This window comes from Coregonus lavaretus (genome assembly GCF_964263955.1).
Source record: "Coregonus lavaretus genome assembly, contig: HAP1_SCAFFOLD_3089, whole genome shotgun sequence".
In the NCBI taxonomy this organism is placed as follows: Eukaryota; Metazoa; Chordata; class Actinopteri; order Salmoniformes; family Salmonidae; genus Coregonus; species Coregonus lavaretus.
In genome coordinates, this window is record NW_028164983.1 from 13,984 (window position 1) to 39,190 (window position 25,207).

The 25,207-nt window shown below is 41.7% G+C and overlaps 1 protein-coding gene across 1 annotated transcript; it reads left to right on the forward strand.

The window, feature by feature from the left end:
• Positions 1 to 15,736: 15,736 nt before the first annotated feature.
• LOC311116391 (NACHT, LRR and PYD domains-containing protein 6-like) lies at positions 15,737 to 23,325 on the forward strand. Its single transcript, XM_084191478.1, has 7 exons — positions 15,737 to 15,896; positions 16,176 to 16,260; positions 16,390 to 16,618; positions 17,039 to 18,144; positions 20,722 to 20,873; positions 22,294 to 22,340; positions 22,704 to 23,325. The coding sequence occupies exons 1-7, from the start codon at positions 15,829 to 15,831 to the stop codon at positions 23,252 to 23,254; spliced, it is 2,238 nt and encodes a 745-aa protein (XP_084047604.1). The 5' UTR covers positions 15,737 to 15,828; the 3' UTR covers positions 23,255 to 23,325.
• Positions 23,326 to 25,207: the final 1,882 nt, after the last annotated feature.

Below are 25,207 nucleotides of genomic sequence, written 5' to 3' on the forward strand. Positions count from 1 at the left end.
CAAGGCCGCTGAGCCGACGCTAATCACCGAGGCCAAGGCCGCTGAGCCGACGCTAATCACCGAGGCCAAGGCCGCTGAGCCCAGCAGCAAAGACACCTGCTCAACCGTCTTGCAGCCTGGTGACATAGGAGGTAACCAACCCGAGGAGGGGCCTGCAGCCTGGTGACATAGGAGGTAACCAACCCGAGGAGGGGCCTGCAGCCGCCAAGACCGAACCTAGCAGCAGCACCGCCAGTATATTACAAGCACCGACGCCTCCGTTAGTGCCTGACGACCTCGGTGATGAGGAGCCAGCGCAGGTTTGTCTGGGGAAATACCCAACCCGCCTGTACTGCAGGAGAAAACAGACATTTTGTAGCACGTGGTTCAAAGGCAGAGGGTGACTGCTGCAAGGCAGATGCAGTTTGATGAGTTATGGGAGAAATACAAGCACACGGACACCCCCGCTCCAAGCAAACGGCAAAAAGTAGTGAGTAGTAATCTGAAACAACATGTGGTCGAAACAAAACAATGGGCCAGCTAGAAGAGGACAATGAGAGGGAGTGTAACAGACTGTTTTTCAGCACTCTGGATGCTGTACTGGGAGAAATGTCAGCAAGATTTAACCAACGAAACAGCCAATTTGCCTTGCACCCAGAGAATGAAACCTTTATGGATATGGAAAAAGTGGACCACTGCTGGACTTAATCTCAGGAGATTTTGTGGAAACTGAGTTTACTGTCGCACGTCAGTTTCTACAGACTGAAATCGCCCGATCTGGAGAAGAAAAATGAACAACGCAGAGCATTTTGGAGAGATTCTCCGGGCCTCTAACAGCAATGTCTACTGTGATGATGGCATTGAAGCTGGGATTAACATTTGGAGTATCCACGGCAACTTGGCAGAACTCCTTTTCAACATAGAAAAACGTATTCAGTGAGCACAGACGGAGCATGTTGCACAGGAGGAAAGAGCAGCTGATTCAACTGGCATTTGAGAGGGATCTTACGAGCAAATTCTGTGGGGAGTGGAACGAGAGACTGCTGAGGAGGTTCAACACAGCATCAAGGCGGCTGCAACTCTTTTGAATCTGGGTAAGAACAGGCAGCCTGGCTGGGCTTGGAGTATTTAGTTATTTGCTAGCTTTTGGAAATGCGTGGCAAACGTCAGAAATAGGTGTAGATGTGATTTTCTTTATTGGCCTTGCTGCCAAGTCTGCTGCTTGATTTCTGTGATTGGATTGGAAAAGTTTGGTTTATAATATATTCTGATTGTTTTTAATGTTGTTTTATAATGTAGAAGAGGTGCTTTGCATTACATTGATGAGGGTGGGCAGACCTTGACCAATGGTTGAGTAACGATGTAGCTATAGTGTTGCCATAAACAACTCGTTGCTATGGAATATTAATGTCTCTGTTATCATACGACACTCTTGTGGGAAGACAGCTTGGTAGCTGCGTTCAAGCTGCGTTGTACTGATAAGTCGTGGTAGTGCATTGTACATTATTGTTTGCTTTCCGCCATTGGAAATGCATTGTATTGGCATGAGGAAGTGTTATTACGGTAATTAGCAACTGTTTTGCATTGGATTTATGGGTATTTTGCATGTAGCTGTGTAGCGTTGTCATAACTTGCAATTTCTCGAGCCGGTTATGAATTGTCCACGTTTGTAAAGCAGTGCAGTAGCCTGTATTCTTGCGGCAAGACAGCCGTGCGTGGCTGCAAATACATTGTGTGTAATTGTACTATCGATTATAATCCACCCTGTGTTATCAGCAAGCGAAAATAGTTGTGCCCCCTTAGTCATTTCTGATGCCCACTTGCCGAGTTAATCCTACCGCCGGGCCTAGGTTACAGGTTAAATAAATTATGGTGAACGTATAAGGTGATGAGATTGATGTTCCTTTCCAATAACTATCGAGGGTCTTATTCTGGTGACATGTTGATCGATGCTTGGCTGCTAATGAAGGTAGTTATGTGGCACTACATTAGATCACTCAAATATGGTATCCTTGCGCGCTGCAGGATACATTCAGAGTAAGAGTTTGTGATTAGTCCGGAGTCCCGGCTAGTGCTGCGGCTGACCCCCTTAAATACCTGCCGCCTCAGTACATCCACGTCTCCCTTTTCTCACCTCATTCATTTGTCTTGGAGATGAGAGGCTGGTGGTTGACAGAGGAAAAGGAAACCAGGTAGAAAGAGGAGAATCCAGGGCATTCAGAGAGGATTTTGACCCCTTGAATTTTTCCACATTTTGTTACATTACAGCATTCTAAAATTGATTTAATAAAATAACAGTCCTCATCATGGTTAACTAGTCTGTATATTCCACTGATTCATATGGATGCCAGTCCATTCATAGGCTGTAAAAGTGGGTAAAAACCAGACAAGCATTTAACTGTAGCTATGTGGTCTTTACTTGGGTGTGTTTCAGCAGGGTGAGGTCAGAGAGATGCTTCCAAGTCAGTATTTTTCAGAACTCATAAAATCCTTTACACAATCTGATGGGATGAATGTTCAACCCCATTAAAATGACCATAAAGTCTATATAGTACCTTTAAGTTAAGACCTCACAGATCTGTTCATGGCAAAGCAGTTCAATTAATGATATTAATTGATTCTTAAAGAATATAACTTTTAAATCATGAGCCTCATCTTGAGGAGTCACCTGTGACAGTATTCATAAAGAGTAGGAGTTCTGATCTGGGATCAGTTTTGCCTTTTAGATCATAATGAAACAGATTAAATGGACAGGGGGGACCTGATCCTAGATCAGCACTTCTCCTCTGGGAAACTGCATGTATGAAACCGAACACATAGTCGTAGTCTAGTTACAGCAGGTGTTTACTGCCATCTAGTGGAAGATACCAATAAAACACTTTAATATCAGGGTGGGGAGACGGTTGAGCTGAAACAGAAAGTAAAGTTGTTCTTTTGTACAGGATCCATTTTATGACGACTGAGCTGCGGCTCAGCTGTACAGCATCCATTTGGAGATGACAGAGCAGAAAACACTATATGGAGAGAACTGAATAATAAAGTAAGTATTTCTGAACAATAATCTGAACAATAATCTATTCTAAAGGACAGCGTAAGAGAATGAATACCTGGAATGAGATATAAGGTAGGCTATTATACATGTTATTTAGATTGTCATTAAGGAGACACCTATTTTGCAACCCTTATTCCATGAAACATATTAACGCTGTAGAACTGATGCACATCAAGAAATAAGGTGACAAAGCACAGGAAAACTACTTTAGGTTCTCTAGAGCACGTTAGATACATTCTGTCGGAGGTGGTTTAAACTGCATTCTAATGTCGACTTTGCTTATGGAAAACCATATCATGCTAAGGTTTTTACACATGCTCAGGTCTTGGGTTTTGTTATCAGCAAAACGTCTGGTGAAGATGGTGCAGGAGCTTTTCAATGATATGGTTTGATGTTTGTCTCAGGGTTTCTCAATCCTTTTGTTCTTGCCCAGCATTTACACACCTGATTCAACTAATCATCAGATTTTTTAAGACAGTTTATTTGAGGACTGTTAACAATTATTATAGGCCTACAGTAAATCATTTTTTGGAGAGAAAAAAAACTGCTAAATCTGGTTTCGAGTAAATTATAAGTTTAGCTAAAATAATGTAAGAGATGTCTTGAAGAAGGACTAAACATCTTTTTAACGCGAGATTCGGTACCATGTCATCAGATACTGCTGTCACATGCAACTGACTGTTAGCGCCACCCTCTGGTTACTATTGGTATATAAAGGGGTGAGGCCATGACTGCAGTTGAAACTGAAAATAACAAAGTATCTGTACAGGGGCCATTTTGAGATGACAGAGCAGCTCATAGTTTAATCTCTAAACTGCAACGCAGTTTGAAAGTAAAGTGAGTATTTCAGGTTAATAATCTAGAATAAAGGGAACATTTGGAATTCACCAAACTAGTGTTGGAGTGCTGCTGGGCCATTCCTACCATGCAGAGCCTTTTCTGGCCCCAGGAAATATCAGTTCTTCTTTAGTGTAAAATGTGGATTCCAAAAGGCTTTAAATATAAAGTCAGGTGTCCTTTACCTTAAACTGGAGGCAAAAGAAACGCACACCTGTTTAGGAGAGGTGCTGGGTAGCAGAGTAGAACACCTGTTTAGGAGAGGTGCTGGGTAGCAGAGGAGAACACCTGTTTAGGAGAGGTGCTGGCTAGCAGAGTAGAACACCTGTTTAGGAGAGGTGCTGGCTAACAGAGTAGAACACCTGTTTAGGAGAGGTGCTGGGTAGCAGAGGAGAACACCTGTTTAGGAGAGGTGCTGGCTAGCAGAGTAGAACACCTGTTTAGGAGAGGTGCTGGCTAACAGAGTAGAACACCTGTTTAGGAGAGGTGCTGGGTAGCAGAGTAGAACACCTGTTTAGGAGAGGTGCTGGCTAACAGAGTAGAACACCTGTTTAGGAGAGGTGCTGGCTAACAGAGGAGAACACCTGTTTAGGAGAGGTGCTGGCTAACAGAGTAGAACACCTGTTTAGGAGAGGTGCTGGCTAGCTAAGTCGTAGTCTAGTTACAGCAGGTGTTTACTGCCATCTAGTGGAAGATACCAATAAAACACTTGATTATCAGGATGGGGAGGCGACTGAGCTGAAACTGAAAGTACATGATCCATTTGGAGATGACAGAGCAGAAAACACTATATGGAGAGAACTGAAAAATAAAGTAAGTATTTCTGAACAATAATCTATTCTAATTGACAGAGTAAGAGAATGAATACCTGGAATGAGATATTACTAGTTAGTAGAACTGCTACTCGAAATGTATGACTGTAAGTCGCTTTGGATAAAAACGTCTGCCAAATGGCATATTATTATAATCAATAGGCCTTAGTGTTATAAGGTAGGCTATTATCATTGTCATTATGGAGACACCTATTTTACAACCCTTATTCCATAAAACATATTACCGCTGTAGAACTGATGCACATCCAGAAATAAGGTGACAACTCACAGAAAAACTACTTTAGGCGCTCTAGAGAGCGTTAGATACATTCTGTCGGAGGTGGTTTAAACTGCATTCTAATGTCGACTTTGCTTATGGAAAACCATATCATGCCAAGGATTTTACACATGCTCAGTTCTTGGGTCTCGAGTGGAAATTTGAAATGGAAGTTATGGAACTCCATCATGTGCTTCTGTTATGAGAAAACCTCCACAATGAAACTGACATTAAATGTGGAGAATGATAGATCTGTTGGCCATCAAGTAGCCTATTCATTGTTATGCCTGTCTAGGCTACTGTAGCCTGCCATTTTATACTATAAATATGTTGAAATGACTGGAGTCATTGCAAATAATTTTGTGCCACTTGTGTAGCCAACCTGGAGCTGGCAAACAGATGTAATAAATAGCCTTTAACTTCAGTTTATTGTTGTTGTAGCCTCGTGTTATTATGTAATTAATAATGGCCGTGTTTAGTTAATTCAATTGGAAGTTATCAAGTGTCACCATGGTCACAGTTCTATCTCAACTGCTGATCAGATGTTAGAATGCATTACATTGAAGGTAACAGTCAGCCAGATTAGGCTACAGGTTAAAAAAAATACCTGGCTGTTGTTGACAAGCATGGACCTATTCAGTTCATATCCATATTATTAATATTTGATTCATTTACTGAAATTATGACCCCATCCTCAGTAGCCTATTCCAGCAGGCTACTGGGCAACAGAAGCACTTCCTACCTCAACATCGTCTTGCTATTCATGTTAAATAAATTAATATGTCAATTTGAACTAAGCAAGCTGCTAAATCATTCAGCTTACATCTTGCCTACATCTTGCCCAGGCTACTGGAGGCTATCTTAAATAAGATGTAGGCCTATCAGGGTCTATGTTTTGGCCTAGTTGTCAGGCCTTGAGGGTGGGTTTTGAGTAGTCATTGGGCTAGAAAAAGTAATTGCATTAAATCACCTGACTGTTTGGACGTGTCTGTTAGTTAATGTTTTATTTCTAAGAGATCATGAATAAAAGAGAACAATGGACATTCTATAATTAGTTGTCACTGTGTTCACCACAACCAACATGCTGCATCTCTGTTTAGGGGTCAGTGGTCTAAAATGAGTCTCTCTGGGGAGAGAGAGGAGGGGGGCCCTGCCTCTAAAAGGAGTCTCTCTGGGGGACATGACACCAAAGCTAAGAGTTGAGATGACAATTTTGTTTAAGAATTCTTAAGTTTATTTCCAAAACGCTATATCCACAATTTTTTTTTCAGCAGCAATGATTGCCTTGGGTACCTTCAATATTACTGGGTACCTAAAATATTACTGTTCTCAGATTTTGTATTAATGGATTTGAGATGTGTATAAAAATCCATGTTTTTTTGGCTAAATGCTATATATCCATTGTTTAGCTGGAATGGAATGTCCGTATCCTGTATATTTGACTGTGATATGTGGTTGTCTCACCTAGCTACCTTAAGATGAATGCACTTACAGATGCCATATCTTAATTTGACCCAGTTTCTCACAGCAGGAAAATAATCCTGCAGCAATAGGAAATGTAAATTATTATGTGCATTATAATTCATGAAATGTTTTTGTAGTGGTCGGTAAATTTTTCATTAGGGCAAATCAAGTTTGACATTTTTAAAGTGGAAATTACAAACTCTAGAATACTTTTTAAAGCTTGAATAAACTACAATATGGCAACTGTATTGTAAGTCACTCTGGGCCCGGTTTCCCGATAGCGATGGAATTTAGGCTTACCAGTGTTTTAAGATGCATCTTTCCTACAACGGCTGAAGATGTAACATGTATTTCCCACGCACCACGCAGAGAGAACGGCTGAAGATGTAACATGTATTTCCCACGCACCACGCAGAGAGAACGGCTGAAGATGTAACATGTATTTCCCACGCACCACGCAGAGAGAACGGCTGAAGATGTAACATGTATTTCCCACGCACCACGCAGAGAGAACGGCTGAAGATGTAACATGTATTTCCCACGCACCACGCAGAGAGAACGGCTGAAGATGTAACATGTATTTCCCACGCACCACGCAGAGAGAACGGCTGAAGATGTAACATGTATTTCCCTCGCACCACGCAGAGAGAACGGCTGAAGATGTAACATGTATTTCCGACGCACCACGCAGAGAGAACGGCTGAAGATGTAACATGTATTTCCCACGCACCACGCAGAGAGAACGGCTGAAGATGTAACATGTATTTCCCACGCACCACGCAGAGAGAACGGCTGAAGATGTAACATGTATTTCCCACGCACCACGCAGAGAGAACGGCTGAAGATGTAACATGTATTTCCCTCGCACCACGCAGAGAGAACGGCTGAAGATGTAACATGTATTTCCCACGCACCACGCAGAGAGAACGGCTGAAGATGTAACATGTATTTCCCACGCACCACGCAGAGAGAACGGCTGAAGATGTAACATGTATTTCCCACGCACCACGCAGAGAGAACGGCTGAAGATGTAACATGTATTTCCCACGCACCACGCAGAGTTAACGGCTGAAGATGTAACATGTATTTCCCACGCACCACGCAGAGAGAACGGCTGAAGATGTAACATGTATTTCCCACGCACCACGCAGAGAGAACGGCTGAAGATGTAACATGTATTTCCCACGCACCACGCAGAGAGAACGGCTGAAGATGTAACATGTATTTCCCACGCACCACGCAGAGAGAACGGCTGAAGATGTAACATGTATTTCCCACGCACCACGCAGAGAGAACGGCTGAAGATGTAACATGTATTTCCCACGCACCACGCAGAGAGAACGGCTGAAGATGTAACATGTATTTCCCTCGCACCACGCAGAGAGAACGGCTGAAGATGTAACATGTATTTCCCACGCACCACGCAGAGAGAACGGCTGAAGATGTAACATGTATTTCCCACGCACCACGCAGAGAGAACGGCTGAAGATGTAACATGTATTTCCCACGCACCACGCAGAGAGAACGGCTGAAGATGTAACATGTATTTCCCACGCACCACGCAGAGAGAACGGCTGAAGATGTAACATGTATTTCCCACGCACCACGCAGAGAGAACGGCTGAAGATGTAACATGTATTTCCCTCGCACCACGCAGAGAGAACGGCTGAAGATGTAACATGTATTTCCCACGCACCACGCAGAGAGAACGGCTGAAGATGTAACATGTATTTCCCACGCACCACGCAGAGAGAACGGCTGAAGATGTAACATGTATTTCCCACGCACCACGCAGAGAGAACGGCTGAAGATGTAACATGTATTTCCCACGCACCACGCAGAGAGAACGGCTGAAGATGTAACATGTATTTCCCTCGCACCACGCAGAGAGAACGGCTGAAGATGTAACATGTATTTCCCACGCATCACGCAGAGAGAACGGCTGAAGATGTAACATGTATTTCCCACGCACCACGCAGAGAGAACGGTCGCCAAGTGCGTTGTTGGAGCATGTCGTTATTTAGAGGATTGAAAGAAAGGGAGCGCTGCTCTTGGATCAGTTTTCTCCATTCAAATCTTTCCTTAACATTATAATTAGTTCCCAATACTCATGACAGATCAGCTCCTAGAGAGATATTACCTCCTACGGCTGCAAATATTGAGACGGCTTATTCTAAATCACAGATTTGGAACATCATTGGGCACATGTTAGGCTACACATCATGAAATATATTGAGAGAAATTACAGACTGAAGTCTACAAGTAGCAAAATAGAACTCAATTGATTGAACATGAAACGTATTTCAATATAATTGAAATAGGACTATAGCCTACTGTTTATATTTTAATGCAGTCATCTCGGTTTTCATTTGAAGCATCATTTTATACGTCGCTTGTTTGCATCAATTGCAAAGACATTTGCAACTTTGTATTTGTAGTCAACTTTGTTCTGAATTTATCGGCGGTCACAGAGAGACGGATTAACCATGTGATTCTATGTTTAGCGGAGATCTTCTGTGTATAAAGTGACGCGGGAGGGCAAAAAAGCATCTAACGACGCACTCAGCTGTTCTACAAGTGGTCTGAGGCAGGTGTTAGAATATGAGCGTTTTCAAGTGCAACGTTAATAACGATGGTTTTGGGAAACAGCTCAGAGATTTAACAATGCTCCTACGAAGGTTCTAACGATTAACTTAGCCTTAAGATGCTTTTGGGATACCAGGCCCTGGACAAAAACATCTGCTAAAGTCAAAGGTAAATGTTTTACATACAGATCTCATATTACTGGATTTATTTTAATTTTTAATTTTTTAATATTGATGTTACAAATGTATCATGTGTACAGTTCTTTATTAAAAATGTAGTTATTTGTTATATTTGACTGTGTAAAACCTAGCAGTACTACTTATTTATCTGAGAGTGAGGCAGATGTACATTCAATAATTAGTTGTCACTGTGTTAACCACAACCAACATGCTGTATATCTGTTTTTATTTTTAAAATTTTTATTTCACCTTTATTTAACCAGGTAAGCCAGTTGAGAACAAGTTCTCATTTACAACTGCGACCTGGCCAATATAAAGTTTAGGGGTCAGTGGTCTAAAATGAGTCTGTCTGGGGAGAGAGAGGACCAATTTTCTACTCTGAGACGCTTTGTGGATATGGGCCCAACTCTCAAAATATTGTTTTAAAAAACAAAGAATTTTTGTTTTACATAATAATAAAAAAAGAATATTACTAATGTAAGCCACTGTAAATACTTGGTTTAGTTTATTGTGTTGCTCTGCTCATGTCCGAGTTCTGGAACTGTCCGCGTCCCCGTACAGAACTGTCCGCGTCCACGTACGGTTTGGCGCCAAGCATATTGTCCAGTTACGCGCAGAGTGGTCTGAGGTGATCTTGGGGAACAACGACGGAGTTCGTTACAGTGTTGTGACACCGAAGTTTATTGTTCAATTTGCTTTTTAGCGTAATGGTCATTGACAGTATGAGTGTAGCCAGATCCTTTTCACTCGCTATCCTTGTTTCATCTTGTGGTTCACCGGATTCGTCATCATCCTCGAGGGACAGACGAACGACCTGCTAGTTAGCCAAGATAGTCGGTACAGCTAGCTAAGCTAGCTACTCTACCAGCAGCATCCTAGTTATCCTGGCTACCACTACATCATCACCGGCTGCCTGCATTTCTTGTGGACCGATGGAGATCCCTGGTTGTTTCTTCCACCTGTTAAATACCGTGGAGGGCTTCTCCCTCTCTCGTTGACGGATGCTGGCTTCCTACCCTCCCTCTGTCCGGTTCTCCTCTCTTCACTAGATGGATGGTAACTTTAGTGTTTAACCCCTCTGTGTCCAAGGACTGAACTTTTGAATATTATTTTCGGGGCGCCTCAAGTGACATTTTTTACAACGTTTATTTCTGATAAAATTAGTTCATTGCATCCGCCATGGAGCCCAGTTTCATAATATTACCTTCTGTCCCTGGTTATGAAGTAATTGCGAAAAAACAGGCCTTATGTTTGGGCATTTTTCACCCTACCAGTTCCTATTAGTTCTATTGAGCTCCGTGGCACCGACTCGCCTTCAGAACGTTCTATTCCCAGCCCATTGTTCTGCGTCACAATGCCAGCTTCACTATTGTTATCAATGAGACCTGCCTGCGTTAACCCTGTAGGTTTACCTCAGGTAACTTATTATTAACAAGGTTACAGCTACTTGGTGAGCGTTAACCCTGTAGGTTTACCTTAGGTAACTTATTATTAACAAGGTTACGGCTACTTGGTGAGGTTACGGCTACTTGGTGAGCGTTAACCCTGTAGGTTAACCATTTTCTAGATCCAAACTGCTACAGACCTATATCCATCCTGCCCTGCCCTTCGAAAGTATTTGAAAGCCAAGTTAACAAACAGATCACCGACCATTTCGAATACCACCGTACCTTCTACGTTTCCGAGCTGGTCATGGGTGCACTTCAGCCACGCTCAAGGTCCTAAACGATATTATAACCGCGATTGATAATAGACAGTACTGTGCAGCCGTCTTCATCGACCTGGCCAAGGCTTTCGACTCTGTCAACCACCGCATTCTTATTGGCAGACTAAATAGCCTTGGTTTCTCAAATGACTGCCTCGCCTGGTTCACCAACTACTTCTCAGATAGAGTTCAGTGTGTCAAATCGGAGGGCCTGTTGTCTGGACCTATGGCAGTCTCTATGGGGGTGCCACAGGGTTCAATTCTTGGGCCGACACTTTTCTCTGTGTATATCAATGATGTCGCTCTTGCTGCTGGTGACTCTCAGATCCACCTCTACGCAGACGACACCATTTTGTATACATCTGGCCCTTCATTGGACACTGTGTTAACAGACCTCCAAATGAGCTTCAATGCCATACAACACTCCTTCAGTAGCCTCCAACTGCTCTTAAACACTAGTAAAACTAAATGCATACTTTTCAATCGAACGCTGCTGGCACCCGCCCACCCGACTAGAATCACCACTCTCGACGGGTCTGACCTAGAGTATGTGGACAACTACAAATACCTAGGTGTCTGGTTAGACTGTAAACTCTCCTTCCAGACTCACATAAAGAATCTCCAATCCAAAGTTAAATCTAGAATCGGCTTCCTATTTCGCAACAAAGCCTCCTTCACTCATGCTGCCAAACATGCCCTCGTAAAACTGACTATCCTACCGATCCTTGACTTCGGCGATGTCATTTACAAAATAGCCTCCAACACTCTACTCAGCAAATTGGATGTAGTCTATCACAGTGCCATCCGTTTTGTCTCCAAAGCCCCATACGCTACCCACCACTGTGACCTGTACGCTCTTGTTGGCTGGTCCTCACTACATGTTCGTCGTCAAACCCACTGGCTCCAGGCCATCTATAAATCACTGCTAGGCAAATCCCCGCCTTATCTTAGCTCATTGGTCACCATAGCAGAACCCACCCGTAGTCTGCGCTCCAGCAGGTATATCTCACTGGTCATTCCCAAAGCCAACACCTCCTTTGGCCGCCATTCCTTCCAGTTCTCTGCTGCCAATGACTGGAACGAATTGCAAAAATCTCTGAAGCTGGAGACTCTTATCTCCCTCACTAACTTTAAGCATCAGTTGTCAGAGCACCTTACCGATCACTGCACCTGTACACGGCCCATCTGAAATTAGCCCACCCAACTACCTCATCCCTATATTGTTATTTATTTTGCTATTTTGCACCCCAGTATCTCTATTTGCACATAATCTCTTGCACATCTAGCATTCCAGTGTTAATACTATTGTAATTATTTTGCACTATAGCCTATTTATTGCCTTACCTCCATAACTTGCTACATTTGCACACACTGTATATATATTTTCTGTTGTATTTTTGACTTTATGTTTTTTTTACCCCATATGTAACTCTGTGTTGTTGTTTTTATCGCACTTCTTTGCTTTATCTTGGCCAGGTCGCAGTTGTAAATGAGAACTTGTTCTCAACTGGCTTACCTGGTTAAATAAAGGTGAAATGAAATAAATAAATAAAAGGTTTACCTCAGGTAACTGATTATTAACAAGGTTACAGCTACTTGGTGAGCGCGCCCACTGTTCACCTGAGTACATATTGTGGTCACCAATAGTGAGGTGAGACACAGTTTAAGAGGCGATGGCTGGTGGATAGCCATCAAACATTAAACATTTTCTGGTCATGGTTAACCATATTTGTTTTAAGAAAAAAGTGTACAATCTAAACAAAACGCATGTCCCTGTCCTCTTTTTCAAGATGTGGACGATTTAAACAGCCAGAAGACATTTTTAAATTAAGAAATAACCTTTTCTTTGAGGACTTGTTGTTTCTAAATGGCTGCTTGGTAATTTGATATGCATCGAAATCTTCGTTCGTAGGCATCAAATTGAGCAAATGCTGCTCAGGTTCACTGAGTTGCAAACCAAATGGGTATAATGGGGTGATTGTTGTCTAATCAGGTGGTCTAGCTAATGGATTTGTATATCTGACGCAGTTGATGCCTCAGATTATGAGCCAAGCAAGTGTCATGGATTAGTTATGTAGTACCCACATACGGCCACAAGGACGAGCAAGAGTGCCATAAACCCATACTGTTTTTGGCCATATAAACCCTAAACCTAACAATCAATCAAATGGATTTATAAAGCCCTTTTTACACCAGCAGATGTCACAAAGTGCTATACAGAAACTCTTACCCTACTTATAACCTATTTTAGCCGTAACCCTAACCCCTAATTCTAGGGTAGGGTAGCCTAGAACACTTTTAGAAACTATTTTAGTAATAATATTATCTTAGTAAATACAATTATAGTATTAAATAGCGTTTTGATTATTTTGTTGTTATTTTATTGTATGTATAATTGCAAGACAGAACACTTGATAAATAAGACACATTTGTTTTATTTTTAAATGTGGTTTGAATTGGGTGACCTAGTAACCTCTGTGTGAAAGTCCAGCAATTGGCTTGGGGCAGGTTTGAGACTGATCTAATACACTTTATTTCTCAGCTGCCTCACCAATGTCTGTACGTGAATTAATAACTTTTCATTGTTAAATATTTCCAATAGATGGCAGCATAAGACCACGAAGCATCAGTTATAGGCTACAAGCAGCAATATGATTTACATAAATTAGCATGCAACCAAATACTATATGTCCCATGATTTTCTAAAATGGTCACTCATTACTTTAGTTAGCTATATATCTCGTATTAGGCCTGTGATGCTTTTGGAAGAGCAATTAAATAGTGACTATAGCAGGTGTTGAACCCCTGGTAAATAATCACTAGTCAGATGCTCCAACCTCAACCCTAGTATAGATGCATTTTTAAATATCTAATATTGCGATTAAACATTTTTACATTTTAGTCTACGCTCTTATCCAGAGCGATTTACAGTAAGTGAGTGCATACATTAATTTTTAATTTTTTGTTTTTGTTCATACTAGCCCCCCGTGGGAAACGAACCCACAACCCTGGCGTTGCAAACGCCATGCTCTATCAACTGAGCTACATCCCTGCCGGCCATTCCCTCCCCTAGCCTTGACGACGCTGGGCCAATTGTGCGCCGCCCCATGGGTCTCCCGGTCGCGGCCGGCTACGACAGAGCCTGGATTTGAACCAGGATCTCTAGTGGCACAGCTAGCACTGTGATGCAGTGCCTTAGACCACTGTGCCACTCAGGAGTACAACCTCGGAATAGATAAGACAAGATTGCGTCTTCCAGCCCGCCAATAAATTACATCTTGCAACCCTTGCGGTTTGCAAATGTACCTCAACATGCCCCTCGCTTGTGCTAGAAGGCAGAGTGCTCGCTGCTGGTTGATGAATCTGACAATGAATGTACTAGGAAAATACGTTTTTCGCGACCAGAGGTGACTAAATTAATGTTCAGGCTTATTGATAATCGTTATAGTAATGAAGCATAATTTCAAAACATGAGCATAAAAACAGCTAATAATAAACATGAATCATCATTATATTATTTCACGGTAATGTGTTAAATGCTTTTTCAGTCGTTCCTCTTGCGTTAGCAGTGTGGAAAGGGACAGTAAAAAGCGTGTGCAGGAGTTTTCCTGTGAGGGGGAGTGGTGGTGTATCCAGAGAAAAAACTAAACAAACCTTCTGAAATGTCATTCATGGTCTTATGCTGCCATCTATTGGAATTATTTAGCAACTGCAGTAGTACTGAATAAAGTATATCCTTACTAAAGTAGTAATTACTCAGAATTTCAAAATAGGACATTTTCTAGTTCATTTACCACTTACAACCATAACATAACAATTTATAGCATAACAAACAATGAAACTGACATAAACCAAAAACACCATACATTTAGTTAACTATATATATATATATATATATATATATATATATATATATATACTATTTATTTCGATGGGTGACATTATCTGCCAAAGTAATACCACTGTAGATAAAGAAGAGCTCTCCAGTAGGTGTACCAAAACATTCAAAGGCCATTTTCTCAAAATTGAGGTTACAAGTTTATCATCTTTCAAAGCAGAATTACTTTCCCATTGTTCCTCAACTGTAGTGTATGATATACCTTTTTCTAGCTGAGTCTCTACTTTTATCCAATGTAAAAAACACAATTTCAAATTTTGCTACATAAGATCGAATCGAGCCAGTCGGTCACATTTGACTGTATAAAACCTAGCAGTACTACTTATTTCTCTGAGAGTGAGGCAGATATATATTATTACTGTGTAAAACCTAGCAGTACTACTTATTTCTCTGAGAGTGAGACAGATATATATATATTATTACTGTGTAAAACCTAGCAGTACTACTTATTTCTCTGAGAGTGAGGCAGAAATATATTATTACTGTGTAAAACCTAGCAGTACTACTTATTTCTCTGAGAGTGAGGCAGATATATTATTACTGTGTAAAACCTAGCAGTACTACTTATTTCTCTGAGAGTGAGGCAGACATATATTATAACTGTGTAAAACCTAGCAGTACTACTTATTTCTCTGAGAGTGAGGCAGATATATTATTACTGTGTAAAACCTAGCAGTACTACTTATTTCTCTGAAAGTGAGGCAGATATATAGCATTTTTACAAAAAAATAACATTATTTTTCTCTGAAATGAAATCATCAAGTGATGGATTTTAAACAAATACATTTCTGTCATTGAACAACCCCATGCCATGATTAGATAGTGAAAAAACACACCAATCTCTTTCATAATGTCTTTAAACAATAAAAGCTAATTTACCAACATTTCTGAAAATGCCGTTTTAGAATGAAACTCTTCTTATGTTTCCTGTTTCTCCATCTGAGCTCAGAGTAGATGAGAGACGTAATGTTTGTCTCTGTTGTGTTGAAGCCCAATCAAGCAGGAGAGACCAGCCTCCCCTGTACCCAGCTGTGTGTCCATGAATAATGACTGGTCTATGATGGAATCTCTAAACTTTAGAGAGGGAGACTTTTCTACTGAACAAAGGTAAGAAGAACTCATGGGTCATGGTCAGTGAGTTAAACAACACTGTCTCTAGTCATTTCCCCTCTCCCATTTTACCATTTATGTTTGTTGTTTTCATAATCCATAGGCTAAGTGTGTGTGGGTGTGTGTGTGTGTGTGTGTGTGAGTGTGTGTGTGTGTGTGTGTGTGTGTGTGTGTGTGTGTGTGTGTGTGTGTGTGTGTGTGTGTGTGTGTGTGTGTGTGTGTGTGTGTGTGTGCACTCCCTGGATGAGGAGATGTAATCTCATGTTTTGTCCACAGAAACCAACAGGAGTTATCAGAGTCAGAGATGCTCAGTGGTCAGTCTTCCCAGAGTCATCAAACAGACCTGGCCTCCATATTCATTGTATGTGGTCTTGTTATGTACATTTGTTTTTGTTTACCTCAAGTAAAGTTGATCTGTCAATCATTCATTCATTTGTTAATGAGAAAGCATTTAGTCTCTTGCTTAACTTATTTACTTGATTTATTTCAGTTGCTTGAAGAGAATATTATGACATTTGTGAAGAATGAGCTGAAGAGGTTCAAGAGGATTCTTAGTCCAGAACTCCCAGAAGGCTTTGAGAGTCAGAAGCAGGATAAGGAAGTGGTGGATGCTGAAGATGAGAAGCAGGAGAGCAGTGCCAGAGAGGGGGTTCTGAAGATCACACTGCTCGTCCTGAGGAAAATGAACCAGAAGGAGCTTGCTGACACACTGGAGAAAAGTAAGAGCTGTCTGCCTCATGTTGAATGCTGTTTTAGAACATGTAAAAGCTGTAGCTAAAGTACAGCTAAAGTAGCTGTGTAACTAAATGATATTGTAGCATCCTTAACACAACACCTAGTGACCTCATCAAGTAGCAGCAGGGATGTGTTGTGTTGATTAATTGAGAGAGAGAGAGAGAGAGAGAGAGAGAGAGAGAGAGAGAGAGAGAGAGAGAGAGAGAGAGAGAGCGAGAGAGAGAGAGAGAGAGAGAGAGATCATACCAAAAATAATATAATAAGTCACACCAGTGTGTAATGCATTATCAAAACATTTACACATTTATACAGTCACTTAAGATAAGACATTAATTGTATTTAAAACTTTATAACAGTAGGCATTAAAACAGACGTAATATTAATATCCTCTGTGTTATTTCTAGATTCAGATGAGCTTGCTGTGATTTGCCAACGTGAACTCAAATCTAATCTAAAGAAGAAGTTTCAATGTGTATTTGAAGGGAACGCTAAACAAGGAAACCCAACACTTCTCAATAAGATCTACACAGACCTCTACATCAGAGAGGGTGGAAATGGAGAGGTCAATAATGAACATGAGCTGAGACAGATTGAGACAATAACCAGGAAACAAGCAAGACCAGAGACTGCAATCAAATGTAACGACATCTTCAAACCCTTAACTGGACAAGACAAACTTATCAGATCTGTGCTGACAAAGGGAGTCGCTGGCATTGGAAAAACAGTCTCTGTGCAGAAGTTCATTCTGGACTGGGCTGAAGGAAAAGCAAATCAGGATGTCCAATTTGTAATTTCATTCCCTTTCCGGGAGCTGAATTTGATGAAAGGTGAAAAACTCACTTTGATTGAACTTCTCAATCACTTCTCAATGGAAACCAAAGAATCAAGAATCTCCAACTACAACAAGTACAAAGTTCTGTTCATCTTTGATGGTCTGGATGAGTGCCGACTGCCCCTAGACTTCCAGAAGAACAAGATCTGTTGTGACGTCACAGAGTCAACCTCAGTGGATGTTCAGCTGACAAATCTCATCAAGGGAAATCTGCTTCCCTCTGCTCTCATCTGGATAACTACCCGACCTGCAGCAGCCAATAAGATCCCTTCAGGGTGTGTTGACCAGGTGACAGAGGTACGAGGGTTCAATGACCCACAGAAGGAGGAGTATTTCAGGAAGAGATTCCGTGATGAGGACCTGCCCAACAGAATCATCTCACACATAAAGACATCAAGGATCCTCCACATCATGTGCCACATTCCAGTCTTCTGTTGGATTTCTGCAATAGTCCTTGAACACATGCTGAAACATAACAGAGAAGAGATGCACAAGACTCTGACTGAGATGTACTCACACCTTGTGGTGTTTCATACCAAACAGAAGAATGAAAAGTATCTTGGGAATGAAGAGACAGGTCCACACTGGAATGAAGAGAGCATTCTGTTACTGGGAAAACTGGCTTTTCAACAGCTTGTGAAGGGCAATCTAATTTTCTATGAAGGAGACCTGAAAGAGGCTGGCATTGATGTCAATGAAGCCTCAGTGTACTCAGGATTGTGCACACAGCTCTTTAAAGAGGAATGTGGGCTGTACCAGGACAAGGTGTACTGCTTCGTGCATCTGAGCATTCAGGAGTTTCTGGCTGCTGTATATGTGTTCCTCTCATTCATCAACAACAATGAGAATCTAATGGCCGAACCTCAAGTTACTGAAGTTACTGTCTACAAGAGTGCTGTGGATAAAGCCTTACAAAGTGAGACAGGAAACCTGGACCTGTTCCTCCGCTTCCTTCTGGGCCTCTCACTGGAGTCCAATCAGAAGCACTTACGAGGTCTACTGACAAAGACAAGAAGCAGCTCACAGAGCCATGAAGAAACAGTCAAGTACATCAAGGAGAAGATCAGGGAGAATCCCTCTCCAGAGAGGTGCATCAATCTGTTCCACTGTCTGAATGAACTGAATGACCATTCTCTAGTGGAGGAGATCCAAAGCTACCTGAGCTCAGGAAGTCTCTCAGAAGAAGAACTGTCACCTGCACAGTGGTCAGCTCTGGTCTTTGTGTTGCTGACTTCAGAAAAGGAGCTGGATGTGTTTGACCCGAATAAATACTCCAGATCAGAGGAAGGTCTTCTGAGGCTGCTGCCAGTGGTCAAAGCCTCCAGAGCTGCTCTGTGAGTACATAAAATGACATTTAAGAACTAATCATCAGGAATAAATATGAAGTTTAGAGAAATATATGTATTATAATAATATATAATATTACATTGAAAAACGTACTGAATCAATGCATTGATGTTCATATTAGTATAACAATATGACCATACAATTCTAGGAGACGGAAGATGAATCTATATGTTGTTTAAGAGAATAAACCAAATGCATCTGCCATTGTCCTTCTACACTACTGGTGTTAAATTAACAGTGTGTTTGTGAAATCATGATGATCTCTCTGTCAGGCTGTCAGGCTGTGGAGTCACAGAGGAAGGCTGTTCTTCTCTAGTCTCAGCTCTGAAGTCAAACCCCTCACACCTGAGAGAGCTGGATCTGAGTAACAATGACCTGAAGGATTCAGGAGTGAAGCTGCTCTCTGCTGGACTGGGGAATCCCCACTGTAAACTGGAGACTCTGAGGTCAGTATTCCTGTAGTTGGTCAACAAGTGATAACTGTTCACCAGATCCACATGTGTTTACCAGGCACACATAGTCCACACCATATGTGTTTGGACAGTGAAGCTTACAATTTTACATTTGTTGCTATGCTCCAGCATTTTGGATTTGAGATAGAATGTTTCATATTAGGTGACAGTACAGAATGTCAACTTTTATTTGAGGGTATTTTCATACATAGCTGTTTTACAGTTTAGATAGGAAAGCACTTTATGTGTCTAGTTCTCCCATTTGAAAAAGTCGTAATAATTTGGACATATTCACTTATATTGTATTAAAGTAGTCATAAGTTTAGTATTTGGTCCAATATTCCTTACCTGCAGTGATTACATCAAGCTTGTGATTCTACAAACTTGTTGAATGCATTTGCAGTTTGTCTTGGTTGTGTTTTGGATGATGTTTTCCCCAATAGAAACTGAATGGTGAATAATGTCCTGTCATTTTGGAGTCACTTCACTTGTATTGTCAGTAAGAATAGAATATGTTTCTGAACTCTTCTACATTCATGTGGATGCTACCATGATTATGAATAATCATGAATGAATGGTGAATGATGATGAATGAGAAAGTTACAGAGGAACAAAGATCATATCCCCTCTGGTATTGGTAATGGTGAGAGGTTAGCATGTTTTGTTGTAGCCTCTGTATCTTTCTCACTCATTATTATTCATGATTCATTCATGATTCTTCTTAATCATGGCATCATTAGGATTAATTTATTAGTGTTTAGAAACCTGTTATCTACTCACTTAGACAGAAAATTACTCCAGTCATCATCCACCATTCAGTTACTATCGGGCAAAACATAACCCAAAACACAACCAAAACAAACTGCAAATGCAACCAACGAGTTTACAACCAAATACTCAACTTTTGACTACTTTAATACACTATAAGTCAAATGGTCAGAATACGTTTGACTTCTTCAAATGGGGGGACTAGATACATAAAGTGCTTTCATTTCTAAACGGTGAAACAGATATGTATTCAAATACCCTAAAATAAAAGGTGACATTATATACTGTCACCTCATATGAAACATTTGATCACAAATCCAAAATGCTGGAGTATAGAGCCAAATTTAAAAGGTTAGGTTCACTGTCAAAATAGATATGGTGTGGACTGTATACTCAATACAATCTAAATCTGATACCTCCCTGTCTGTCTTTTGACTGATACTGCTTTTTAAACTGGTCTGGTCAGTCAACTCAAATATTCGTACTATATATTGTTCTATCTACAAGCAATACTTTGTCATTTCTAATAATGAAACATTCATTTATGAATAGATATGGCAGGTTTCAGGACACTGATATATCTGAATATGTTGAAAAAATATACTGCCACTATTTGGACCACCAAAGAATAGCAGTGTGATTTTAATATTATTTGACTCTTTGCAGGCTGTCAGGCTGTCTAGTCACAGAGGAAGGCTGTGCTTCTCTGGTCTCAGCTCTGAAGTCAAACCCCTCACACCTGAGAGAGCTGGACCTGAGCTACAATCACCCAGGATACTCAGGAGTCAGACTGCTCTCTGCTGGACTGGAGGATCCACAATGCAGACTGGAGAAACTCAAGTATGTAGAGGGTTTATGTCAATGTTCATATCAGACATGTTGGAGTTATCAGGCTAGTTAAGACAAACATTCTGACCACCACTTGGACTAAGCTATATAAAGACTGTGTGTGTGTGTGTGTGTGTGTGTCCAGTGTGTGTGTTTGTGTGTGTGTGTGTGTGTTTCCAGTGTGTGTGTGTGTGTGTGTGTGTGTGTGTGTTTTGGACACACACAAACACACTGGACACACACACACACACACTGGACACACACACACACACACACACACACACACACACACACACACACACACACACACACACACACACACACACTGGACACACACACACACTGGACACACACACACAAACACTGGATACACACACACACACTGGACACACACACTGGACACACAAACACACACACACACACACACACACACACACACACACACACACACACACACACACACACTGGACACACACACACACACTGGACACACACACACACACACACACACACACACACACACACACACACACACTGGACACACAGACACTGGACACACACACACACACACTGTACAAACACACTGGACACAAACACACACACTGGACACACATACACACAAACACACACACTTGACACACACACACACTGGATACACACACACACACTGGACACAAACACACACACACTGGACACACACAAACACACACAAACTGGACACACACATACACACTGGACACACACACATGCTGGACACACACACAAACACATTGGACACACACACATTGTACACACACACTGGACACACACACACTGGACACACACACAAGACAAACTGGACACACACACATTGTACACACACACTAGACACACACACACACACAGACACGTACGCTGGACACACACACACACTGGACACACACACACACACGCTGGACACACACAAACACTGGACACACACACACACACTGGACACACACAAAGTTATATGCTGACTGTTTGTGTGTGTGTGTGTGTCTAATGTGTGTGTGTGTGTGTGCATGTGTATCACTCAATGACACACAGACACACACACACTGGACACACACACTTGGACAAAGTTATGTGCTGGCTGTTTGTGTGTGTGTCCATTGTGTGTGTGTGTGTGTGTGTGTGTGTGTGTGTGTGTGTGTGTGTGTGTGTGTGTGTGTGTGTGTGTGTGTGTGTGTGTGTGTGTGTGTGTGTGTGTGTGTGTGTGTGTGTGTGTGTGTGTGTGTGTGTGTGTGTGTGTGTGTGTGTGTGTGTGTGTGAGTCTGTGTGTGTGTGAGTCTGTGTGTGTGTGTGTGTGTGTGTGTGTGTGTGTGTGTGTATGTGTGTGTGTGTGTGTGTGTGAGTGTGTGTGAGTTCACGTGTATCCCTCAATGACTGTCTGTTCTTCTGCTTACCGTTACAGTGTGGAACATGGTGGAGAGAACACAATGAAACCTGGACTTAGAAAATGTGAGTGTTGACTGCTGTGAAGAATATGACTAAGAATAAGTCTTAATTCAAGTGAAGTGAAAGTCAAAGACCACCATCATTACTTACTTGGTCATATTAAATATCAGCTGTAGTTCTACAGAAGCACAAATCAGGGACACCAAAGTTTACAAAGAGTTGCTTTGACAATGTGTGTGTCTGTGTGTGTTTGTGTGGCGTGTTCCTGTTACGTTAGAAAAGTGTGAGTGTGAGTGTGTATCCAGTGTGTGTGTGTGTGTGTGTGTGTGTGTGTGTGTGTGTGTGTATGTTCAGGATGTGTGTGTGTTTCTGTGTGTGTTCAGGATGATGATTATTTCTAATATTGTGTCTGGTTTCATCCATCAGATGTATTTGATCTCACACTGGACCTAAACACAGTAAACAGATTCCTCTCTCTGTCTGAGGAGAACAGAAAGGTGACATGGGGGATGGAGGAGCAGCCGTATCCTGATCACCCAGAGAGATTTGAGGACTGGGAACAGGTGCTGTGTAGAGAGGGTCTGACTGGGCGCTGTTACTGGGAGGTAGAGTGGAGTGGGAGTGGGGCTGGTATAGGAGTGACATATAAAGGAATCAGCAGGAGAGGAAGGCTTGATGACTGTTGTCTTGGAGACAATGACAAGTCCTGGAGTCTGTTCTGCTCTGACAACAGTTACTCTGCCTGTCACAATAATACGTCCACTCCCATAGACGTCCCCTCCTCCAGCTCCCACAGAGTAGGAGTGTATCTGGACTGGCCAGCCGGCACTCTGTCCTTCTACAGAGTCTCCTCTGACACACTGACCCACCTGAACACATTCCACTCCACATTCACTGAGCCCCTCTATCCAGGGTTTAGGGTTTGGGATGACCCCTTTGACCTTTGGGGTTCCTCAGTGTCCCTGTGTCAAACATAACACACACACACACACACACACTGGGAACACACACACACTGAACACACAAACACTGGACACACATACACAGGACACACACACTGGACACACTGGACACACTGGACACACACACACTGGACACACACACACACTGGACACACACACTGGACACACACACACACCTGACACACACACAGGACACACACACACACTGGACACACACACTCACACACACTGGACACACACACACACACTCACACACCTGACTCATCATTATTGAATTGTTATACAGACGTGGTTATAAATCCAACGAGACATAACAAAAGATTGGTGATGATTAAGTCTGAATCTACAGGAACTATTCTGTCTGGAAGAAGTGGGTTTTTACAACTGGTTAAAACTGTTATTTTCTGTGGTACAGTCTAGGCTAATGTTAGCACAGTGTGTTGCTAGCAGAGGCAAGTGCATAGTCGAGCTAGCTAAGAGAGAGTTAGCATCGTCATGACGTCAGAAAAGAGCGTTAACCAGTGGTGTAAAGAGCTTAAGTAAAAATACTTTAAAGTACTACTTAAGTAGTTTTTTGGGGTATCTGTACTTGACTTTACTATTTATATTTTTGACTACTTTTAATTCACTACATTCCTAAAGAAAATAATATACTTTTTACTCCATACATTTTCCCTGACACCCAAAAGTAGTTGTTACATTTTGAATGTTTAGCAGGACAGAAAATGGTCAAATTCACGTACTTATCAAGAGAACATCCCTACTGCCTCTGATCTGGCAGACTCACTAAACACAAATGCTTTGTTTGTAAATTGTCTGAGTGTTGGAGTTTGCCTCTGTCCAGGATAGGACATCTATTCAACTCTGAAGACAAACCTTTTAATTAAATCTGCTAAATGAGCGAACTTAGGAGGAAACGTCAGTGAGTGAAGTGAATGAAGATCACGTGACTGAGGAAAATATTGCTTTGGTTGAGGACAATATTGAAGTGAGTGACAATCAGGAGCTTATTGAGAAATGAACAATTATTGGAATTGATGGAAACATTGGACAGTTTGATAAAAGTATTGAGCAGTGGAGCTCATATACAGAACGGTTTGAATATTTTGTTATTGTAAATGACATGGATGAGGACAACATTGTGCCTCCATGTTTTAGTGTAATGGGACCAAAGATATTTAATATACTAGGCAGCCTGCTACAGCCAGACAGAACAGGTAATAAGACGTATGGGGATATTGTGGAGATACTTAAAGGACATTTTTCACCAGAACCACTAGTTAATGCTGAAAGGTTCAGGTTCCACAGGAGACATCCAGGAAGAGGGAGAATCAGTAACAATGTTTGGGGTGGTCCCAGGAGGGGTTGGAGGGTGGGTTGGGGTGGTCCCAGGAGGGGTTGGAGGGTGGGTTGGGGTGGTCCCAGGAGGGGTTGGAGGGTGGGTTGGGGTGGTCCCAGGAGGAGTTGGAGGGTGGGCTGATGCAGCTGAGGTGGGTGATTGTATATGTGGTTTATTATAATTGTATTTATCTGCAATAACTAGTTTCCATAATATACTGATATATATTTTAACAGTATTGTGTCTCTAGCTGTATAACCATTCCTGCTGCTATTTGTTCTTGTCTTTATGTTCCTTTAAAATAAATAAAAAGTTGATCACAAAAAAAGGAAAAGTGAACAGAGTTTCAACTGAAAATCAGAGACCGGGAAATCAAGTCACATGCTTCCACTGTGGCAAGGTGGGACATCAGGCTTCTACATGCTGGTGGAAGGACATGGATCGTCCAGCCTGTGGTAAAAAGGGCAACATCGGACAAGTCTCCAGAAATAAAAAGAGAACAGAGAAATCACAAAAACGGGAAACAAGAAACAGGCATTCCAACGAAAGACACATAGACATGTTCACACTGTTGAGTAAGAGAACACTGAGGTGAGTGACTCATCAGACCAGGAAGTCACACTGAAAAT